Source organism: Morchella sextelata (assembly GCF_020137385.1).
Source record: "Morchella sextelata strain SCLS chromosome Unknown scls_30, whole genome shotgun sequence".
Taxonomy (NCBI): Eukaryota; Fungi; Ascomycota; class Pezizomycetes; order Pezizales; family Morchellaceae; genus Morchella; species Morchella sextelata.
In genome coordinates this window covers 59,393-80,069 of record NW_025408645.1, presented here as the reverse complement: position 1 = coordinate 80,069, position 20,677 = coordinate 59,393, and the positions used below count along the sequence as shown (strand labels likewise).

The following is a 20,677-nucleotide window of genomic DNA, read 5'->3' as shown; positions in this document are numbered from 1 at the left end:
ATTCCATGAAGAGACTAGGCAACCCAACCTACACAACCGGGTAAATCCGTACGCACCGACGAATTGGATTCCACATTTGGATCAAATAGATATGCTTCGCCACATATCTACCCTCTACATATCAGATCAGATCCCATCTCATCTCAAAGGATTGCAAGGTGTCCTTCCTCCCCAGGTTAGAAGAAAGTCTCAAGTGCCAATGATCCAGTGGCTTTTCGGGATCGACGCAACCCATGATAGGGGCACAGTACTTTCCGGGTCCGAGGGGCGGAAACCCGTGGGTCAGAATTGCGGTACGTGAGAGCCTCTCTCCCCTTTTGTATGTGCCGTCGCGTATCTAGGGTAGGTGGGTAATAGAGTCTTAGACATGCTTTACCCAATCTTGTCGCGTCGTCTTGCCTTAAGTGATGGACCTGCCTGTCGGTTTCTTTTATTTTTTTGTGACCTGGACCTTTTCCCTTAGAGCAATCTCCATATCGATTGCCTGTAGATGGCATGCGTGTACTGTGCCGGTAATGAGCTTGTCTGTCTGTCCGCATTCATATCCAGCTATATTTTCATAGCTCAACTCATCTCACAGGTACATACCTGAAGGTTGCTGAACGTTAATCGATCAGCCAGTCATCCAGTTAGACCGTCCGGGGATGATTGAGGCGGCGGATGGACGTGTGTTGGGGGTAATTGGTCATGCGACTCGACTCTGGTTCTGGCTCTTGGTACTTGGGTTTAGGTATCATATTTAGATACACAAATAGTCTTGGTGGGTTTTGTGGAGAGACAGCTCCGAAATCACCATCCATGGGGAGAGGCACTCTAGAAGTTCTCGAAGATGTGGGCAATCATCCGGAATTTATCTCATACCTGGGCTGCATATCTAGTGTATTTATGCAGTGGTAACAGAACCCCCTCCAGCCCTGACAAATCTCCGTAGATGGAGTCGAGAGTAGGTAGAACTGTACCTACGAAGAGAGTAACGTACTTAATCCTGTGGAGTATATAGATGTAGGTATAACTGTCCTAGACGTCCGCAGAGTAGAGAAATTTCCCTTTTAGAAAATATTCCCAAAGAGGGGAACCCAAAATGGTCGACGCATCCCTATCAGAAAGTAGGAATCCTGAAAAAGGATCATAACAACACCCCTTCCATTCCAAGTTCCCACACCACTCATCATACTCGCACGTGATAAGAGTAGACCCAACAGATGCACGGGACGACATGCATGGTGCTGGTTTCTTTCTTGGTAACACATTTGTTCCTTCCTTCATTTGCTCGTTCTGTTTCTCCTTTTTATTTCCTTTTTTCTTAGGTTCGGGATTGGATAGCATGTAGGGAAGCACCGGTAAGTTGTAACGGAAACTTAGTTTTATATATGTATGATTATGAAGATTTGATTTGATTTGGTCTGATTTGGTCAGGAAGTCTTGATTGAATACCTTGAAATTGTACTGCACTTGTTTTTGGATACTCTAAACTCGGAGACTCGTAGAGTAGATATGTAGTTTTATAAGCCAAGGTTCTTGACTATTTTTCGGTACATCGGATGCACTGCTTTTTCTTCTCGACTTCCCTTCCTTCATGCTGAGTGGCCCTTAATGTAGGCTGGCAAGTCGTGATCGTGAGGATCGCGATAAGTCTTATGCATATGTTGTTTTGGTCTTGGTTTTGTTTTTGATTTGTGTATCATGAAGAAGAAGAGAAGAACCCGGAGGTTTCCTGCACCGCACAGCACAACTGGCGTGATCCATCCCGACAGAGAACTTCTGTATGGCCTATGCAGGTAGTTTTCGTTTCGTGGGCACTACCTACGGCGGGACACCGACAGACAGGGTATAAAATGTGGTCCAAGCGGGGAATGAGGAAGAGAGTATTTGTTCTAGCGTGATAGAAACCTTCTTGTCCGATATGATACATGTATTGGCCGCGGGAGGGGCCGGGTTTAGATGGTGGGGGAAGGGGCAGAGCTCAAGTCATCTGGTACTCTACCTAGCTAGGAATTTAGCTGGAGGGAAGAATTTGCTCCAGGTAGTGAGTGGGTGGAGGAGGTACAGTACCTTGTATGTAGGTGTTTCTTGTTGTTTCCTTTGCATGATCGTGATTTTTCTTTTCTTCTTTCCCCTTCTCTTGTTTTCTTCTTCCCTTCGTTCTTCAATCTGTCTGGATATTCTGGCGGGGCTGCTACTTTTGTCATGTCATGTCATATTGCTCTGGGAGGGAGCCTTGACTCGACATTAAGTGAGAAATTGAGGCCGCGCACGTCGGTTTCTTGGATGAGCCCTGTTCTATGGTACACGACAGCACGACAAGACTTCTATGGTCTGCCAGCTATATGGCAGGACGGGTACAAGTTACTTACATATTGTTTTGACCGCCACCCCTTGTAGCTCAGAGGCCAAAGCTGACTGGCTGGTTGTTGTCGGAGTTTTTGAGCCGTGGATAGTGTTTTTGCCGAGGAAGTGTGCATAAGCTGTACCTACATATTGTTCTTCAGTAGAATCTCGTCAGGCTGCCTGCATACACATAAAGCACATTCATAAAGTAGACTCGTAGAGTACATGCTCTACATAACTTATAAGTAAATTCACATGTAGCTACTCTAGAGTACTCTACGAGTGTTTGGCACAGGTAGAGTGCCTACATGTAGATACCTGATTACATGCAGTAATAATCTTATCCTGGAGAGAGTTCCTATTCTGTACATAGATGTACCATATGCAGTCCATCCGCTCATCCTCTCATCCACTGTTATTCGTTATTCTGGAGCTCCAACCAAGAGTGAGCAATCCGCCGAATGCTTGGCCATGAACGGGTAGGCCAAAGAGCCACAAGCGGCGCAAAGCGAGTTCTTTGGCTTTGCTGTAATACCTACAGCTCTCCATACTGTATCATCCCAGGCCCGATCTCAGGAGAGTTTGGATAGGGTAGCAATCTGTCTTTTTGGCTGTGACCCCCTTTCCTTCCTCTTCCTCTCGCTCCAATTGATGCTGCACTCTCCCACTTTTCCTCATTCTCCCCTCGCATCGCATCGCATCTAAATAGCCAACCAGACAGCTAGCCGTCGTTGTTGCTGCTCCCGTGCCTCTTAGCAGTATAATCCACATAACTTATGTAGCGTAGGAGATCCTTCCGTCATTCCCCAATAAGTTTTTACAAACGTTCAGCAAATTTATCTCCAAGTGGTCAGCCAGCTGCAGACTTCTCGAACGAGTTTGTAAAGGTTACACTTGATTCGCCTGTCTTCGTGTGCTCGTGCTTCTAGTGCATCTACTTTTTCTTTCGTTTTTTTCGTTTTTTTTTCACACTCATTTCCCCCCAGCTTTGTTGCTGCCCGAACCGTCTCCCCCCCGTAGCTATTCAGACTACCCGTGCCCTCCTCCTCCGTCGGCTCTGATCACACCTCCTTTTTCAATCAGACCCCCGTCACACTCTAACCACCCCTCCTCCACCCCCCTTCAGGACATTTCGCTCCTATTCATCTCATCACTCATTCATTCACTCTTCAACGCCTTCCTTTCCTCAACCCCCTACTACACCTACCCCCTCCACCGCCACAAATCTTACTCTGGTGGACTGGAACACCCCTTACCACATTTCACGACGAGACTAGAGACGGAGAAAACCCCTCATCATAACGACTTCCCCGCCCCTTTCCCGTTAACGAGACCCACGCCTTTTAACGATTATTCACGAGCCACGCAACGGAAAGACGACTTTGTGACATTATCGAGAGAAAGAATAGCAAAAATTATATCCTACTCATCCTAAAAAGGCATCAGCATTTGTCCAGCATCATCTTCTTCGTTCGGGTTCATATATTTCTATATTTTTTTTCCACATTACAAAAGAAAGACTTCAATTTAAATCGGGACGATCTTCCGAGAAAGCATTCACAACAATACCGCACTTCTAATACAAGGTTCGCTACAACAAAATCATTTAATTCCAATAAAGAAAACAGAGAGAGAACGACGAAACGTCACTGCAAGAGTCATCTAGAGAAGAAACTACGGTTACGTTAAGACGGTAGTTGGTTTATTTGGTGATCTGACGTCGTTCAGGAATCATCAAAGTTTTTCTTTTCTTTTCCTTTCTTTTCCAACAAAGGGGCTTCGATATCCTTCACTTTTAAACTTGACCAAAGGGACCTTGTTACAAGTGCTCTATAAATACATATTTAAACCCTTTTAAACATTTATCATACCATCTAAGCGATAGCAATGGCTAGCCATCACGACGGATACTACGACACCATCGGCTCCTCACGATCACCAACTGGCCAGCACCAACAACAGCAGCATCAGAGTCTCCATCGAGCCTCTTCAAGGCATTTTGAAACATTTGCTTCACAGAGTGGTCTTTACACTGCCGAGGACCACGCCGCAAGGTTCGACTCTCGTTATGGCGACTCTTCCCGTTTAGGTGCGGTCACTGGGTATGGGTACGATTCAGGGGCGCAGACTTGGAATGCAAGTAGTTTTGGAGGTGGTGGTGCATTGGCTGCTATGGGTGGCGCTACTGGCAGGATCAAGACCCCATCAAGGCAACGTAGTGCTTTACCAGCGGTATGTAGCAGTAGGGAGGCAGCAGGTATTGATGGGTCGAATTGCAAACTAACCTTCTGATAGATGTGGACTGATACTGCACCCGTATCTTTGCCCACGGTTTCGCCACTTGCCGGTATGGGGAATGTTCCACTGGGCCCGTCCCCTATGAGAACCGAGACTGTTGGATCGGATCCCGACGAGGAGTTGATACCTACAGCGATCGTAATCAAGAATATCCCATTTGCTGTCAAGAAGGAACAACTGGTGCAATTGATGACAGAGCTTAACTTGCCGCTTCCATACGCATTCAACTATCACTTCGACAATGGTGTTTTTAGGGGCCTTGCGTTCGCAAATTTTACAACCGCCGAGGAAACGGCAACTGTAATTGATGTCTTGAACCATTTCGATCTTCAGGGCCGGAAGCTTAGAGTAGAATACAAGAAGATGTTGCCCTTGGTTGAAAGGGAACGAATTGAAAGGGAGAAGAGGGAAAGGAGAGGACAGTTGGAGGAACAGCATCGGCCTGTGCAGATGCAGCAGCAACAGCCTATCATCCCTCTATCTACTTCACCTTCTCCCAGCGCTTCTCGGACACTTCCAGGTTAGTACTCCTACCCGAAATCTGTTTTATTCGAGCCAGTTGTTCGCGCCGTAGTGCATTTGGACTGCATAGTTTATTACTTGCCTGCATCGTGCAGAGTGCATAGACTAATGGTCACGTCCAGACGTAGACTTGAACGATCCACAGACTCTGCAGTTCTACTCACAGCTCCTGCTGTTCCGCGACGATCTCTCCCGAGAGGCTCTTATTTTTCCGTCGACGCTTTCTCCGCAGCAACGTCGCATCGTGCACACCCTTGCACATCACATGGCCTTGGCACACGTTTCTCGTGGTACTGGTGAACAGCGCCAAGTGCATGTTTTCCGTGCCCCAATTTCAGGGACCCCAAGCATAAGCCCACCGTCGATTCCCACGACCGTTCATCCTGTGGAATCGCATCAGCGACGAGTGCTGACTAGGGCGACTACTATGGATTTCAGTGACGCTCGCTCAGAAGGAGCGGGAATGTATTCAACAATAGGTCGTCACGGAAATTCTCTATTGGACATTCCATCTTCGCCTTCTGGTAGAGGAGATATGCATAGCCGACAGAATCTTCGTGCGGCAAAATCGTTTGCTGACTTGCGATCTTATACTCCGTCGCCTGTGCCTTCTTCTGCTAGCTTTCCTGCCGCTCTCGGAGGCAATATTTCTAGGTACACGGACTATGGTGCCAGCGTTACTTCTACTACTCCGAGTTTGACGCCAACTGCGACAGGAACTACCGTGTCTGCTTCTAATGCTAGTGAGTCGTTACTTGTGAATGGACTTGCTGGAGTGTCGCTTACGTCCTCCTTGGGTGGTAATCTCGGTGTCGGTGGAGCGAGCCTTCGAGACCCACGGGATCCTAGGGGTGTTTTGAATTTTGATAGAGAACGACAAAACGGAAGGGACGGCAATCACGATGTTTCAACGCCTGTTAGTGCTGGTAGTAGTAATGGAGGTGTGTCAACAAGGGGATATGGAGGTATGTCGCCGTACAGCGATGAACCGACGTCAGCATCTTCGATGAGAAGCGAGAGGGAGAGGGGCCAGGTAGTGCCTTCTAGACAACCAAGAGGACCAGATCCGGATAGAAATGCAGGGTTTGCGTCCAGGAGGCAGCATCGTGGGGGTTCTGGGGAGTTAGATGTCCAGTCAGGTGTTGAAATCGTGGTTGAATAGAGGGGTGACGGTTTTTATTTTTATTTTTTTATTCAGATTTTTATTATGTTGAAAGTATATTTGTTATTGCCTTTTAAGTCAACTTTAGGGCCTTTGGGACCTTTTCTGTGTGACCTTTTTATTCTATTTATTTCAACTTATTATCCCTAAACAGTTTTCTCACTGTTGGGATTCCCCCTGTATTAGATAGTACGATGTCTATGATATGGCAACGAATGCGAGGGGAAACAAAACAAAATCAAGAAAGACAGATCCTCCTTTTCTTTTTCTCTATTTCATATTTTGTGCGTTGGGACAGGACGGGCCTGGATGGGAAGGCTACGAGGATGATACCTTATTATTTATAAAGAATTTTCAGCAATGATACGGGGATTGGGAGGGAGGTATTTCTTATGTTTTCTTATTAACAAGGCAGGAAGGGCTTCATGCTCATGTCGCATCTCGGGGAGGGCTTTTTATATATTTTTATTTAAGTTTGCCGTTTTATCTTTTTATATGCGCGTTTCCGTTTTGCTTTTTTTTTGTTATATTGTACTTGGTTTGATATCCAGTGTAATGCCGATGTGGGGGGGGTATTTGATAATAGGTTCAAGGTAGCCGGAGCGGTTTATGTAGAGTATCTAGCTTGTTAATTTTGAAAAAGTTGTTTTTGTTTCTGTAAAGCTGTCTCTTTTAATTACTAAAGGGTAACTTAGTGACCCAGACCAGATCAATGGGTGGGGAAATCTCGATTCATCAGTTAGGTTACTCAAGTGATCGAGGGTAGCAGTCACTTCGGGCTCCCTTTTGTGGAATGGGAATTATTCCTTTGCTTGGTAAGTGATCACTGAGTATCATCGCTGGGTACGAGATCTAGACTACGTGCTACGTATCGACATCTCCCAATTCCAGCCCCCCCCCCCCCCCCCCCCCAAAACCCCATTTATCGATCCACCTTGTTTTCCGGGACTCGAACGAGTGACCAAATTTCATAGGCCCACAGATTATGATAGGCTTGAGCAAACGGGGCTGACGGGTTACTTACTTGCGTTACAGTGGGTTATCACGGCTGGCAGCATATGCCATACACACCCTTACTGGCACTGACCAAAATTGAATCGTGAGCGAGTGCATCGGTAAACTGAAAAAAAAAGGCTATCAATCGAATATCTACTGTTGCGTAAATGGAACACCGAACTCTCTGTTGAGGTACGTAGAGTTCAGTGCATGTTCAAAATGTCGGCATCCATCCAATATGCCTGTTCATGACCATCACATTAATTAATGATAGAAGTGGCAACCTCTCTCTCTCTACCAGCTAGTCATCCAACAATACCTACGAGGAAGCTCGAGGCGACTCAACGGAGAGACTCGAGACTTGGAAATGTCGAAGTAATAAGGTTCTATAAAGGATGCAGTTGGGCGAAGCACGTCTAGATGCCAAAGTTACCGTACACCACATTAACATCACGAGACACCGTTTCACCACCGAAACTGTACGCAGATTCCCATGGAACGTATTAGCCCAATGGCTTTTGGCAGTTATCTCGGGTGCCTATGCTCATAGTGGACTAAAACACAAGACTCGTGATTTCCTTCAATAAAAAATTACAGTATATATAGGCACTAGAAGCACTAAAACTCTTGATCATGGGCTCATGGAAACAGAGGGAGTGGGAATATGTGCACACAATTCATGTGCAGTGGACTGGCTATACTGTTGAGTACTAACTCCGGTTGAGTGGTAAACTGAAGGAAGCAGGCATCCTCAAAGGATGAGTGTTGTACGAAATCGCTAAGAGAAAATATCAAATATCTCACTCTAGATGAGTGTTAACAAAAGATAGTTATATGCATTCGTCACCAGTAAGTACCCTTGAAGATACATGATTTTATGAGCTCAAATACGTGTATCTAAATTTATAAGGGAAAGCAGTTTACCGGATAGAGTCTGAGGCACTCGAACAAAACAGGCAATGAAGTAGATATTGTGATACCTACTAACTAATTTAGTATTACCCTTCTACAAACTGATAGTTTTCTTCATATTATATCACTCGCGTATGAGCACGTGGCTACTCACCCAAAATATTTATGATGGACCCATATCATAACTCACGACCATCTTTATTTTATGGCTGGAGGTAGTTGCTGGACGTGCCTGGCGTTTCGGGGGTGGACAAGAAGCGGTAAATTTACAAGTACCACGGGGAAAACAAGGGGATGTGCTAGCAAAAAGGATCAAAACACGTGATCTGAAGATTCCTACCAGTGTTCCTTCCTCTAGCTTTCGGTTAATGGGAGGATGATACCAGCAATCTTTTCCACCTGGCACAGGGTCTTCGGGAAATAAAAAACACAATTGGCCAGTTTTACCTTGCGTCCCAAGCAAAGCGACTCGGACAATTCCGATTTCGAAAACCCAGACAGACTTCCTGTGTCAAGCAATATGACATCAACAGTTGGAGCTGATTGGGAGCAAAATGCACTTTTCTTCCTCAAAATCGAAGGCTGAGATAAGCCCAAGATGGGCACCAGTGACAAAAACAAGAAGTATGTACTGACTAACCGACAGGAAAACATATGGTAAAAGTGGGCATCCAAGCCTTTCTTATCGAAGATTTTCGCCCGTTTCCATTTTCGCTGAACCACTCCGAGCTAGGTTATAGACAATCAAATACTACTTTATAGTTATAAACTAGTAGATCTAAAGTTACAATTAGGTTTTCAATCATGCTTCGCTATGAACGTGGCTTTGGCCCGAGGAAAATAACACATACCTAATAAAAGACTCCTGACTAGAGTATTTAAGTATGAAAGATGAACATCTAATATTTCTATGTTCATGGTCAACTATATAATTCAGTAATTACGAATGTCGTATTCCGAGTGATACACTGTGACTAAATATAATTTATTCATCTAGTGTATACGAACTTTAAAACGGCCACCATACCATCATCCCGTTCATAGTCTCTACACATGAAACCAGCCCGTTGAATCACGCCATATGGAGAAGACAGCCCGCAGATTTCAGAACTTGAAAAGCTGATCATGACGATGCCTCACATTAAAATGCACCTCTTGGATGCAGGATTAAACCTCTTCAGGGGTTAAAAATCTTTCAGGGGGTTTAGTACTGATATCTACTTCCAACTGGAGGAATTTTGAACCCCATTTTGAGATTCCTCATTAATGATCAAACTTGCACTTATAATTATGTAAGATGCCAAGTCTTCGATTTATCGGTTGGCCAGTTGTCTTGACTCTTGAGCTTTGTGCAACTGTACTTCTTTATGGGCGCCATTCTGGCCCTAAGTGACAATGGGGCTGATCTGATCAGAAAGCTTCGTGATCGTCTGTATAAACGGAATGTTTGATGCAGAAAAATTGAATTGAAGACTTGATTGAATTCATGTCTCAACTAGTAGATCTTGAAACCATTTTAGGCCCGGCGATTAGCCGAACGCGATTTTGCTCATATCACACATGAACAGATCTCTCAACGGGCGTGGGAGGGAGACATAAAACACATTAAGGTTTCGTTGTGTTGAATAGTTGTTCAAAATAGGTAAAAACCTAAAAATACTCATAGCAGCCCTGCTGGCGCAATGGTAGCGCGTCAGACTTCTATTAGAGTTTTCTCTTGTAGCGATCTGAAGGTTGCGGGTTCGAGCCCCGCGTGGGGTTACTAAGTAACACTTTTTTTTTCTTTCTTGCCGTTTTCTCTTCGAACAAAGACTACTTGGTCTCACTAAGGAACGGAATCTCGGGAGATTTTTTTTTCACCCCACACTGTCTTTGGTTTCTGGAATCCAGGTACACATTGGTAGGGACTTCCCAATAATTCTACAAAAAATACAGGCACGGCACATACATGTACACACATCCCCTACACAGGCAACTTCTCGACATCGATTCTGTATATCGGGTATCGGGATCCAGAAACTAGGCAAATAGATGATCACGGATGCAGTGCACCGATTGGCCACGATCACTCACCATCCCACCACTCACCTCCAGCACTCACCTCCAACACTCCCGTCTCTCAACTCGCAACGTACCCCCATGAGCCACTACTCTACTGCCCAGAGACATGGACCGTAAGTAGACCTGACACATCTCAGCTACAAACCTGAGTGATGAAAGTGACTTCTGGGTTTAAACGAATGCCAACAGACTGACCAAAAATGAGATACAAGCCGTTTGGGGGGGGGGTATCCACCAGTAAATGCCTGGCTCTCAATCCTCCCCAAAAGCCACAATCATGACCACCATACGTGGGGGCAGAAAAAAGGTGCTGGAGGCGAACGAAGCGATAGCCGCCCAATGGTTTGGAGGGAGATGCGGTGATTGCTATTTGTGCACTGTCGCTTTTGGCATACCATACATACTACATATCTCTGTGAAAGTCTCCGTATGGTTTTGCGATGGTTCGCCCCGTCGGCGGCGGATTGGAGGCTGGAACCGGAGTAAGGATCGGGAGGAGCTCAGCAGGCTTTGTATGTTTTACTACCCGGAGGTTCCGTGGACACAGACCATCACTCGAATTCTTCTGACCAAAAAAATCTGACAGAGGAAACTTTTCCGCAGAAAATGTGTACTTGATCGTTTACGGTTAGAGCTTATGCTTAATTACGGGGGTGCCATTTTTACACTGCTGTACATCATCAGAGGAGAAACTAAAAGTGTAGAAACCAACATTGGGGTACATAGGCATCAAAGTGCTGTACTATCGTGTATTACTTTGAAAGTACGATGTTGTATATATACTTATACTATCTTTGGTTGTAAGCAAACCGCTTCGGCGATTTCGATACGAAGACAATATTTGCTAGAGACACCCACATCTCCTCTTCCTCTCCTCAATGTCTCTGGGCGATCCCACGGCGGGGAAGGGCCGATAGGATAGGTAGACTTGGATAATCATGAAGCAGTTTGAGATAAGTCCGCGTCGAGTCCCGTCCCCCCATCCCCTCTCTCTTGATATCCTGACTGGGTCCTTTTGAAACACAAAGATTCTTCTGCAGACCAATGCACTCGTAATAGAACCGCTAGCAGGATCTCCTATGCCGCACACATGACTAAACAGTATTCCGACTGCACGTTACAGAGGGTGGCGGACTCGTCCTTTTTCCGGCGATCTCTGATGCACCTCCAGGAGGTACTAGTACTGTAAGAGCAGAGGGGTGCGTACATGCTCTAGTCTATGTACTCTACTTGTTTTGCAGCTCATGTTTCTGCGCGAACTACTGGTGAGGAGAGTGAGGGGTGCGGAAGGGGATGTAAAATGTATGTATGTGTCTTAAACGTGTCGAAGGGGCGGAGGAGAGAGGATTGGGGAAGAAGGGGGGGTAAGAGAAGGAGGATTCGAAAGTGGCTGTGGGGAGTGGAGCTTTACAAGCTCTGACTATGGAGAGTAGCGCTTATTCTGGGGCCTGGAATTAACCTAAGATACACAGTGGCTTACGACGTCGTTTGTGTTGAATCCCGAGAGAGCCGGTAATATACATATGAAGAGGAAGGCCAGTCAGACAGATCATTGACCCTTACATGGTAAGGATTGAGGGATCTCTGCAACTGCAACCACCCCCTCCCCCCTTCATATCATCGAGTGATTAAATATGATTTCCCTGCCAAGTCGCCCCTCCCCTCACCCGGTTAATCCATCGCCGAATAACGGGAAGCCGGTAGATATACTTCTGCCAGTAATAGAGTACTTAATTGTCGCAAGGTATTAGATCTGCCTGATGTCATGAAATGTGTTTTTTCTCGTTCGTTTCTGAGAGAGTACGAGTGCACCGTTGTGCATGCAAGACGCTCGGTTACTCCCGCAGTAGTGATATGCAGCTCGATAATCAGTTTGGTGGGGTTGCAGGAAGCAGCAAACCAGCGATAGCAAGGGGGTGAAGAAGGAGGAGCTTGAGAGGGGGGTGGTGAGGGGAAAGAGGAGAGGGCGAGAATAAAATAATAACAAAAAGCCACTCCTTAGTAGTATGTAGTATCAGGATGGTTGTAGCGGTGGATGGAGTGTTGGAGTAGTTGTACTCTAGGTAGTATTGTAGTTGTAGTTGTAGCTAGCCGTTGCTCTCGCTCTTCTTATCCTCTCATCACCACCACCAACTCGGCGAACCCTTTCATCCAAACCAAACATCCACCACCACCTCCCTCACCACCATCTCACGCCCACCCTGCCCCACCCCAGCGAGAAACAAACCGGCATCCAAAAGGCACCAAGAAACCCCGGTTAACAAACATCCCCCCTTCACCCTCGTTGCCCTGACTAAACCCCATTTCGCTTAGCCCGCCTCATGCGCCCATCCCAAAGCGTCCATCATGTGCTGGCAAGCTACCTCCCCCGACTGGCTCCACGTCAATCCCTCGAGCGTCCGGAGAACACGTCTCGCAGTTTCTTGGAGAAGCTGTAGCCGGTCATCGCAGACTGGGTCTCATGATGGATGTGTATGACAGCATTGCAGTGGTGAGGCAACGAGGCAAGGTGGGTGGATATGCAATCTGATATGATAGCGAAGGTGGGGAATAGAGTCCTCGAGAAGAGCAGCAGCAGCAGCAGCAGTAGCAGCGTAGAGTACCTGCCTGCCTGCCTGCCTGCCTCTCCCCTTCTGCTTATCCAGCTGCCTGCCTACCTCTGCCTGCCTACATGCCTACACGCCTGATTGCGAGTCAATTGCCTTGATATTGATTGAGCTACCTGCCATGTACCTGCTATGTAGGCCATCTGCTCAATTCAATTGCGATTACGATCAGAAGAAAAGTGCAATTGTTACTGTTAGGTCAGAGAACCAATTTCAATTACTAGATACCTAGTTAACTGTCTCAACTGACAGTTAATATTTTCTGTCTGAAAGGATTATTACAACTACCACTACCGGCAAGTTTCAGAAACATACGAGATAAGAGAGATCTATTTCCCGTTTCAATCGAAACATTTTTTAAATCCCACATCCTGTGACCCGCTGGTTCGGTAATCTCTCGATTCCACTCCATCCGTTTTGTTCTCTTTTCACCGACGTGCACTCCCGGGGTAGGGATAAGAATTAATAAGGGAATAAGAAAAAGGAAAAAAAAGACAAAATTCAAGACAGTACTGCATTAACTACCTACACCTCCACGGAATCCATGGCCCATCCAGTTGGAAATTGTGTCGCCGGATAATTCAAATACCTCCCCCTCCCCTTCTTGCCCCTCCCAAAATCATTTCCATTGCGCAGTTCAATTACAAGCAGCACACTTCTGATCTATATCTCTTCTCGAAACATTCCTGCAGCTTCTTTCTGCTATATTATCATTATCTATCATTATCGTTATAATATCTTTCCATCTATTATCATTACTGCCCTTTGTATCGTACCCAAGAAAAGAATATAGCCCTTTTATTGTCCCATCTTTCTTTCTAGATCTCTCTGCATCTCTCCTGTTTTGTACTGTCCACAATGTTCCCCCCCAGCTGCCCACCGGCATGCTTGAAACGGAAGACCTCAAGTACCCATTCCACTTCCAACAAGCGGGTCCGGCTCTCAGGAGTTTTCTCTCCCCGCCTCATTGTCCCCACCGGAGCTCGACGTTCTATATGGGATTGGACCAAACCTCCCCGGTTTATCCTCGATCCTGTTGCAGTACAGGGAGCCAAACGGACCCTCGCCGAGGATGAGGACATATATACACCGAGCAATTGTAAAGTACGCCTACTAGACAACCGAGATGCCCTCTTCCTGCCCGGTTACAAAAGGCTCCAAACCAAGAAGCAACGTAAGCGGAGCTTATCCACCTCGTCGCCGTCCAAGAAGTCCCTCGAGGTTGTGAGGCTAAGGAGACGGGAGCAGTTCAAACGCCAGCTACAACGTGTAGATTCAGGCATTTGTATGGATTCTGATGAGGACCTTGACCTTGATACTGTTGTAGAGAATATCAGTCCATTTGACGGTTTCGCTTTCACTGGTACAGAATTCTCCTCCTGGACGTGAAGATCATGAGATATCACTCGTAGATATATAGGTACTGACATTCGTCCGGAATCAGGCGTGATCGTCGATATGACCGAGGCCATGGAGGCTACCGCTACAACTACGGAGGGGGACGATATGGATATTGAGGACGCTATCATTAGTACGGATGCCACCACCACTGCCGCTTCAAGCGAGGGTGTCACTGATTCCGGCTCGGTCTCGGCGGAGCAGGCTACTTCTAGCTCGAAGGAAGAGGATGAGGTCAAGGATATGGTGGTGGATGAGGTCAAGGACATGGTGGTGGATGAGGTCAAGAAAGAGGAAGTAGAAGAAAAGGAAGCACCCAAAGAAGAAAACGAAGAGGTAAAGGAAAGGGAAGAAGATAGGGATTCAGGCATCGATGTGGAACTCTCAGACGCCGAAAAAGATCCGGAACAAAAAGAAGTCGACGAACAGCTCTCACCTAAGGAGACCCCTGTCAAGGAGAAAGCACCCAAGAGGCTGAGTATTGAGGAATTGGTAACATCAACCAAGTCAACTGTCAAGAAGGAGGAAGAAGAAGCAGACGATGAGGATGATGAACCACCGAGAAGGTCAACACGTAGAAGGTCGGTAAAGCCTTCGATTCTCCCAACAACTGTCGAGGAAGAGGAGGAAGAAGAGAAAGAGGGAGGCGATCTAGCAAATCGAAGGCCATCCAAGTCCACAATTAAAGAAGAGGATGAGGTAGAGAGCGAGAAGGAAACCGAGAAGGAAGAGAAAAAAGAAAAGAAAAAACTATCACGACGCAAGGCCAAGGTCGAGGAGGCAGATTCTGAGGCATCCGAGAACGAAGATGAGAAGAAGCCAAAGAAGAAAGTGGTCAAGGAAGAGGTAAAAGAAGAAACAAAGGAAGAAGTAAAGGAAGAAGTAAAGGTTGAGGTAGAGGAGGAGGAGAAAAAGGTGGAGATCGTCGAGACAGACAAGATGGAGGAGGACACAGAAGAGGTTCTACGTCACATCTTGGAAGACACCGATATGAGCACAGACGAGGATTACGTTCCAGCTGTCGAAGAACAGATACAATCAATCAAAGACTCGGTTATCGTCGACAGCCACGTCGAAGAGGATGTGACAATGAGCGAAGACGAAGACATGGCTGAGCAAATCATCGAAGATATCAGCGCAGAACAACTACAAAATGAGGCCAAACAAGAGATTCATTCTCAGACAAACAAAGCAGAAGAGTCCAAAGACATCGAGACCACTGATGTAGTCGTCGAAGACTCTCCTCCTCAAGTCCCCACCATTGATGTCAAGAAGACAGTAAGGCGTCTAGTACTTGCGCCAACAAGGTTGGATGAATTTGAGAGTAAGTTTATCACTTAATAACCAGTGCCGCTATCACTCTGCTTACAACGATTTTAGTCTCAAAAATGATTTTATCAGCACCCAAAACCCCGAGAACACCTCGGAGCCCGAGTATATCTCGTTTTAACATCACCATGTCTAAAGCACCCCGCAAGCTTGAACCGATTCTCTCTCCCAGAAGGAAGAAGTTTGGCAAATCCGAAGATCTCACCCCTCATTGGACGGCGAAGAGACTGGCCGCCAAAAAAAGACAGTTCCTGCCATTCAACCCCGCAAGTATGATCATCCAATCGCCCATTTGCCAAATTGAATAAGCGATTAACCGAATTTTTTTAGATATCTCAAGACATGCGTACAGAGATCCCATCAGCGATGAGGATCATTTGACAACGCGCAAAAGCTTTTGGGAGGATGAAGACGTAGAAGATGTGTATGTCGATGACCAATATCTACGTGTGGACTGGCCTCTCAAGACTTGGGGTGGCAACTGGATGGCCGAAAATGGAGGTGCATTGATCGAGTTTTGTGTTAGGAAACTTGAGGGTTTCAACATGGCTTGGTAAGGGAAAGTTATTGGCGACTTCTCTTTCTTTCTCTTTTTTTTTTATTTCTTTTATTTTTTGATGCCTCTCTAGATCTGGATCTAGACTGTACATTTGTACTGGAGCATTCTGTATAAATGGGGTACCATCATATGTGGTACTGGGGCTGGGGCTGGGAATGGTGGCAGGATGTGACTTTTGGGGCGTGTACGGCGTTAATGATTGTTTCATGCATGGACGAATAATGACAATAATGAATCTCATTTGTAAGATAAGAATTAATAAACTTTGCTATGTCACATCTATATCCGCACCCGACGTTTTCAATGAAGTGTACGATCGCCATGAGCCAACATGTAGCGTTGTTGAAACCTAGATAAAAAAAAGCAAAAAAAAAAAAGACGGCAGAAAACCAGCGCGATGGGAACTTAAGCGAATAAGGGATCTGATGAGATGCATGCATAAAATGTAGTGTTGTTATGACCTAAACCGAAAGCACAGTCACAGCTTGAAGTACTTGTAGATAGACTGGCTCTGGGTTGTGTGCGGCTGAGGGTTAATCGAGTGATTGCCGATGATTAATATTTGCAAATAGAAGTAGAGCATAAAAAAAAGTCTAATCGTGATGGCTTCTTGATCCACAAAATGGTGGCGCCCGGAGACAACCCGCACAATCGGAAAACTAGACATTTAATTGTGCCCACAATGTGTGGTTATAGAATTGGTAATTCTTGTCACAAGACCTAAAGACACGACGACCAGACTCCGTTGAGTTTAAAATCCCACATGGCTTTATACGTACATATCCCCACTTTTTCTTTTGGAGGGGGCTTCCAAAAAGCTATTGTAAACTACCCCAACATCCAATCTACTTGATCTACCCTCGAAGGAGAAAATCAAAAGCAGTGAACTCAAAAACGAGAAATAAATCCCGCGTACAGTATGCACTCATGATACGCACAAAAGATAGAAATGCTGCGAGTATATCACAAAGTCACATGAGAAAGTTTGATTTCGAACTACATGTAGTATTACTGGCTGGGGCTCTTTCAGTGATTCTCTGGGAATAATTGGTTGTGATTGGAAGGGCTACAGGCAACTTGTGCGAAATGAAAAAAACGCTTAATTCTTGAGAAATGCCCGTTTCTGCTCATTAATTCAACCATCTAGGGTTCTATGTAACATCAGTTGTGCTCTCTAGCAGATAATTGTAGGATGCTTGCTGTTGGTGGGAGTATATGCAGAGATGGTGGAAAATCGCCCGAGTGGTCTTGTTCTTGCCTACGGAGAGCTCGTTTTGAAACGAAACTTATGAAGAGATATCCAAAGATTAACAGGGAGAGGAACAGTTGTGAGGCTGTATTATCAACTTATCGCTAAGGAAGACAAATAATTGAATCCAATACTTGCGTCAACTGCCTATGATTGTTGCTGAGAACAAGCCGAGTAATGCTTGATAAAGGCTGTGCCAATAACAATTTAATCCGATATGCACGATATGCACGATATGCATCCGCATAGATAATATTGGAAATCTTGAAAGACAGGATCCAATAAAATAGGGCCGAGCAGTCGTGACAAGAGATAGGACGAATAGTGCTCGAGGACATACCCTCGACTTATTCTAGAGCACATATGTAGAACAGACGTATATTCCACGTATTTTGATTGATGACCAGTGCCGGATTCCGGTCCCGCGAACGTGGTATCCTTCGGTTCTTACTCGTCCCGGGAGAATGCAATAATGTGCATGTATGCCGAGCCCTTGACACACCGAAAATATTCGGGACTTCCGTCCGATAGAGCAACACGATCCTTGGGGCTAGCGTCATTTATGCCGCATGCTTATTTACCGCAGAAATGTGTATGACTTAAGTTGTGAAGTGTATTTATGCTTGTCTGAATAGCTAAACGTCTGGTCTTGAGATTCAACTGATACGACATAAAATACCCCAAGGTCACAAGGTGGCCAAAGATTACAACCTATTGGTTCAGTCATCTATTGAAACAGCATTAAAAGAGGTGTAATTAATACAAGCATTTTCCGGCCTTTGGCCGGAGTAGGAACTGTTATGGCTTAAAAAATATCAGTTTACCAACGCTTAAGATCACTGAAACCCCAAGATGCCCTGTGCACATATCTGATATACTATTTGGTTGACTCAAGGTATGTTGGAACCAATATCTACTGGCTGACGCAAACATATTTGATAGAATATCTACTAACTCCAACATATTTGATAGAATATCTACTTACTGACAAACATATTTGATAGAGAAAAAGAAAACCCCTCAAACCTGGCCAATCAAAACCTTTAAATAACACATTGCATATCGGTATATCTATATACTTATTAGATATGTAGTTATAGGTTATCTCACGATTGGGATTGATGTCTAGCCCGGGAGAGCGAGTGAAGTTGGAGTTGCCCAGACCTGTAGCGAACATGACAGCGGAAGTTGCCGTCGCTTAACTATCGATAAGGATTGGCGGGGTGAGAATAGTGGGGCAAACTTCCAATTTTTCTTCTGAGCCGCACCCATCCCTAAACAACTGCAACCCTAGATATCCCCAAGAATTCAAACCAGCAATCCATCCGCTCCTACGTAATAAAGCAAAGAATATGGCTACCCCTCTCACAACTGCACTTCAACCTGAAGAAACATCTTTTATCACTTTTCCGCCACCTCCCGATTCCCCCCAACCCCCTGCTGCATCTGAGGAGCCTAACACGGAAGATCGCCCATCTGGTGCCGCTGATGCAGTCCTCAAACCGTCCGATCCAATCCCTGAGTCATGGACTACTCGTGAAGTCAAAGGCATTGACTTCAACAACTTCAAGGGCCGCCATGTAACGATCTCGGACCTAATCACAGGCATGGAAACTATCGGTTTTCAGGGCTCAAATCTTGCACGAGCGTGTAAGGTTGTTGACACGATGCGTACCTACCGTTCCCCAGAGACTGGAAAAGGAGCTACTATTTTCTTGGGATATACCAGCAACTTGATCTCCTCTGGTCTTCGTGAGACGCTCCGGTACTTGGTTGAACACAAACATGTTTCGGCCATTGTGACCACAGCAGGAGGGGTTGAGGAGGATTTCATTAAATGCCTCGCATCTACATATATGGGTGCCTTCAATCTTGATGGTGCTACCCTGCGTAAGAAGGGCCTGAATCGCATTGGTAATCTTATCGTTCCGAACAACAACTACTGTCTCTTCGAAGATTGGGTCGTCCCTGTCCTCGACTCCATGCTTGAAGAGCAGGAGGCGGATCCTGAATGTATCTGGACTCCGTCAAAGATGATAGCACGCTTAGGAAAGGAAATTAACGATGAAAGAAGTGTCTATTACTGGGCTTGGAAGAATGATATTCCGGTTTTCTGTCCTGCCCTAACTGATGGGAGTCTTGGAGATATGCTGTATTTCCACACATACAAAAGCTCTCCAAAACAGTTGAAATGTGATATTGTCGGTGATATCAGAAAGATTAACTCGCTTTCTGTTCGTGCCGAGAAGGTCGGCGCGATGATCTTGGGAGGAGGCATTGTGAAACATCATATTGCCAATGCTTGCCTGATGAGAAATGGAGCGGAGTATGCTGTATTTATCAATACAGCAAGTGAGTTTGATGGCTCCGACGCTGGGGCAAGGCCAGATGAGGCGGTCAGTTGGGGAAAGATTAAGATGGATGGAGAGGCAGTTAAAGTAAGTAAATTAAGCACCATTATGATATTTATACTAGCTGACTCGGCTGTCTTCATAGGTGTACGCTGAGGCCACCATTGCATTCCCTATGATTGTCGCTGCGACCTTTGCTAGACCGTCTGAACCTGAGCCCGAGATAAAGAAGGAGGACAAGGATGAGAATTCAGCGGTTGCGTTTAACTCCTAGATGCATCCGCTTAGATTCTATCAATCGACAGCGGGAGATATATGCGTCTTTCTCACATTTCTTTTTTCGGCATTTGGTACGGAGTTCTTTCTTTCTAGATATCTTTTGTATGCGTTTTTCATTCCCTCGCAAAACATGATTTATGGTATCGCTGCTTAAGATCAAACTGATCTCCGCTTCTATCTTAGACATGATTTCGTTGCTTTTTTAGAATAGATTTCCAATCTAGTAAAGCGGGCTAAGGAAGGGACACACTAATAATTTGAGATTTCCGTTAGCTGAAAATCTCAGACCTAACCAAGGCAGGTCTCTAAAAGTATAAGCCGACTTGGTAATCAATGGAAGGAGATTTATCTACCCGAGGAAAAAAAGTGAGGCCGCACCAGCGCGCCTTTAGAAAGCGTTGATAGAGCGGGGGGTCCACGGTCTAAAAACACAAAATTACTGGTGGTAAAATCGTCTGAAACCCCTTTGAGAAACATGAGTCTTAGCTGTGGGTTAGTATTTGCTTATAAGATTTTGCAAGTTAATATAGCACTGTCACATGTAAATTGTCACGTAGTTTTTAACTGGTGGACTAGAGACTACAATCAAGCTCAGCAACTGTACGTATAATCTCATCAATTGCCTCG

The 20,677-nt window shown here is 45.5% G+C and overlaps 3 protein-coding genes across 3 annotated transcripts; all 3 read left to right on the top strand.

Moving 5' to 3' along the window:
* Nucleotides 1-4,215: 4,215 nt before the first annotated feature.
* Nucleotides 4,216-6,310, top strand: H6S33_009794 (uncharacterized protein; the record flags this gene model as incomplete). Its single annotated transcript, XM_044841224.1, has 3 exons — nucleotides 4,216-4,560; nucleotides 4,624-5,146; nucleotides 5,271-6,310. 3 exons carry the CDS (start codon nucleotides 4,216-4,218, stop codon nucleotides 6,308-6,310), a joined length of 1,908 nt encoding a protein of 635 aa, XP_044687538.1.
* A 7,433-nt stretch (nucleotides 6,311-13,743) lies between these two features.
* On the top strand, nucleotides 13,744-16,169 carry H6S33_009793 (uncharacterized protein; the record flags this gene model as incomplete). The annotated part of the gene is made up of 4 exons (XM_044841223.1): nucleotides 13,744-14,248; nucleotides 14,330-15,607; nucleotides 15,664-15,882; nucleotides 15,943-16,169. The coding sequence occupies 4 exons, from the start codon at nucleotides 13,744-13,746 to the stop codon at nucleotides 16,167-16,169; spliced, it is 2,229 nt and encodes a 742-aa protein (XP_044687537.1).
* A 2,603-nt stretch (nucleotides 16,170-18,772) lies between these two features.
* Nucleotides 18,773-20,045, top strand: H6S33_009792 (uncharacterized protein; the record flags this gene model as incomplete). The annotated part of the gene is made up of 2 exons (XM_044841222.1): nucleotides 18,773-19,858; nucleotides 19,917-20,045. 2 exons carry the CDS (start codon nucleotides 18,773-18,775, stop codon nucleotides 20,043-20,045), a joined length of 1,215 nt encoding a protein of 404 aa, XP_044687536.1.
* Between the last annotated feature and the right edge of the window lie 632 nt (nucleotides 20,046-20,677).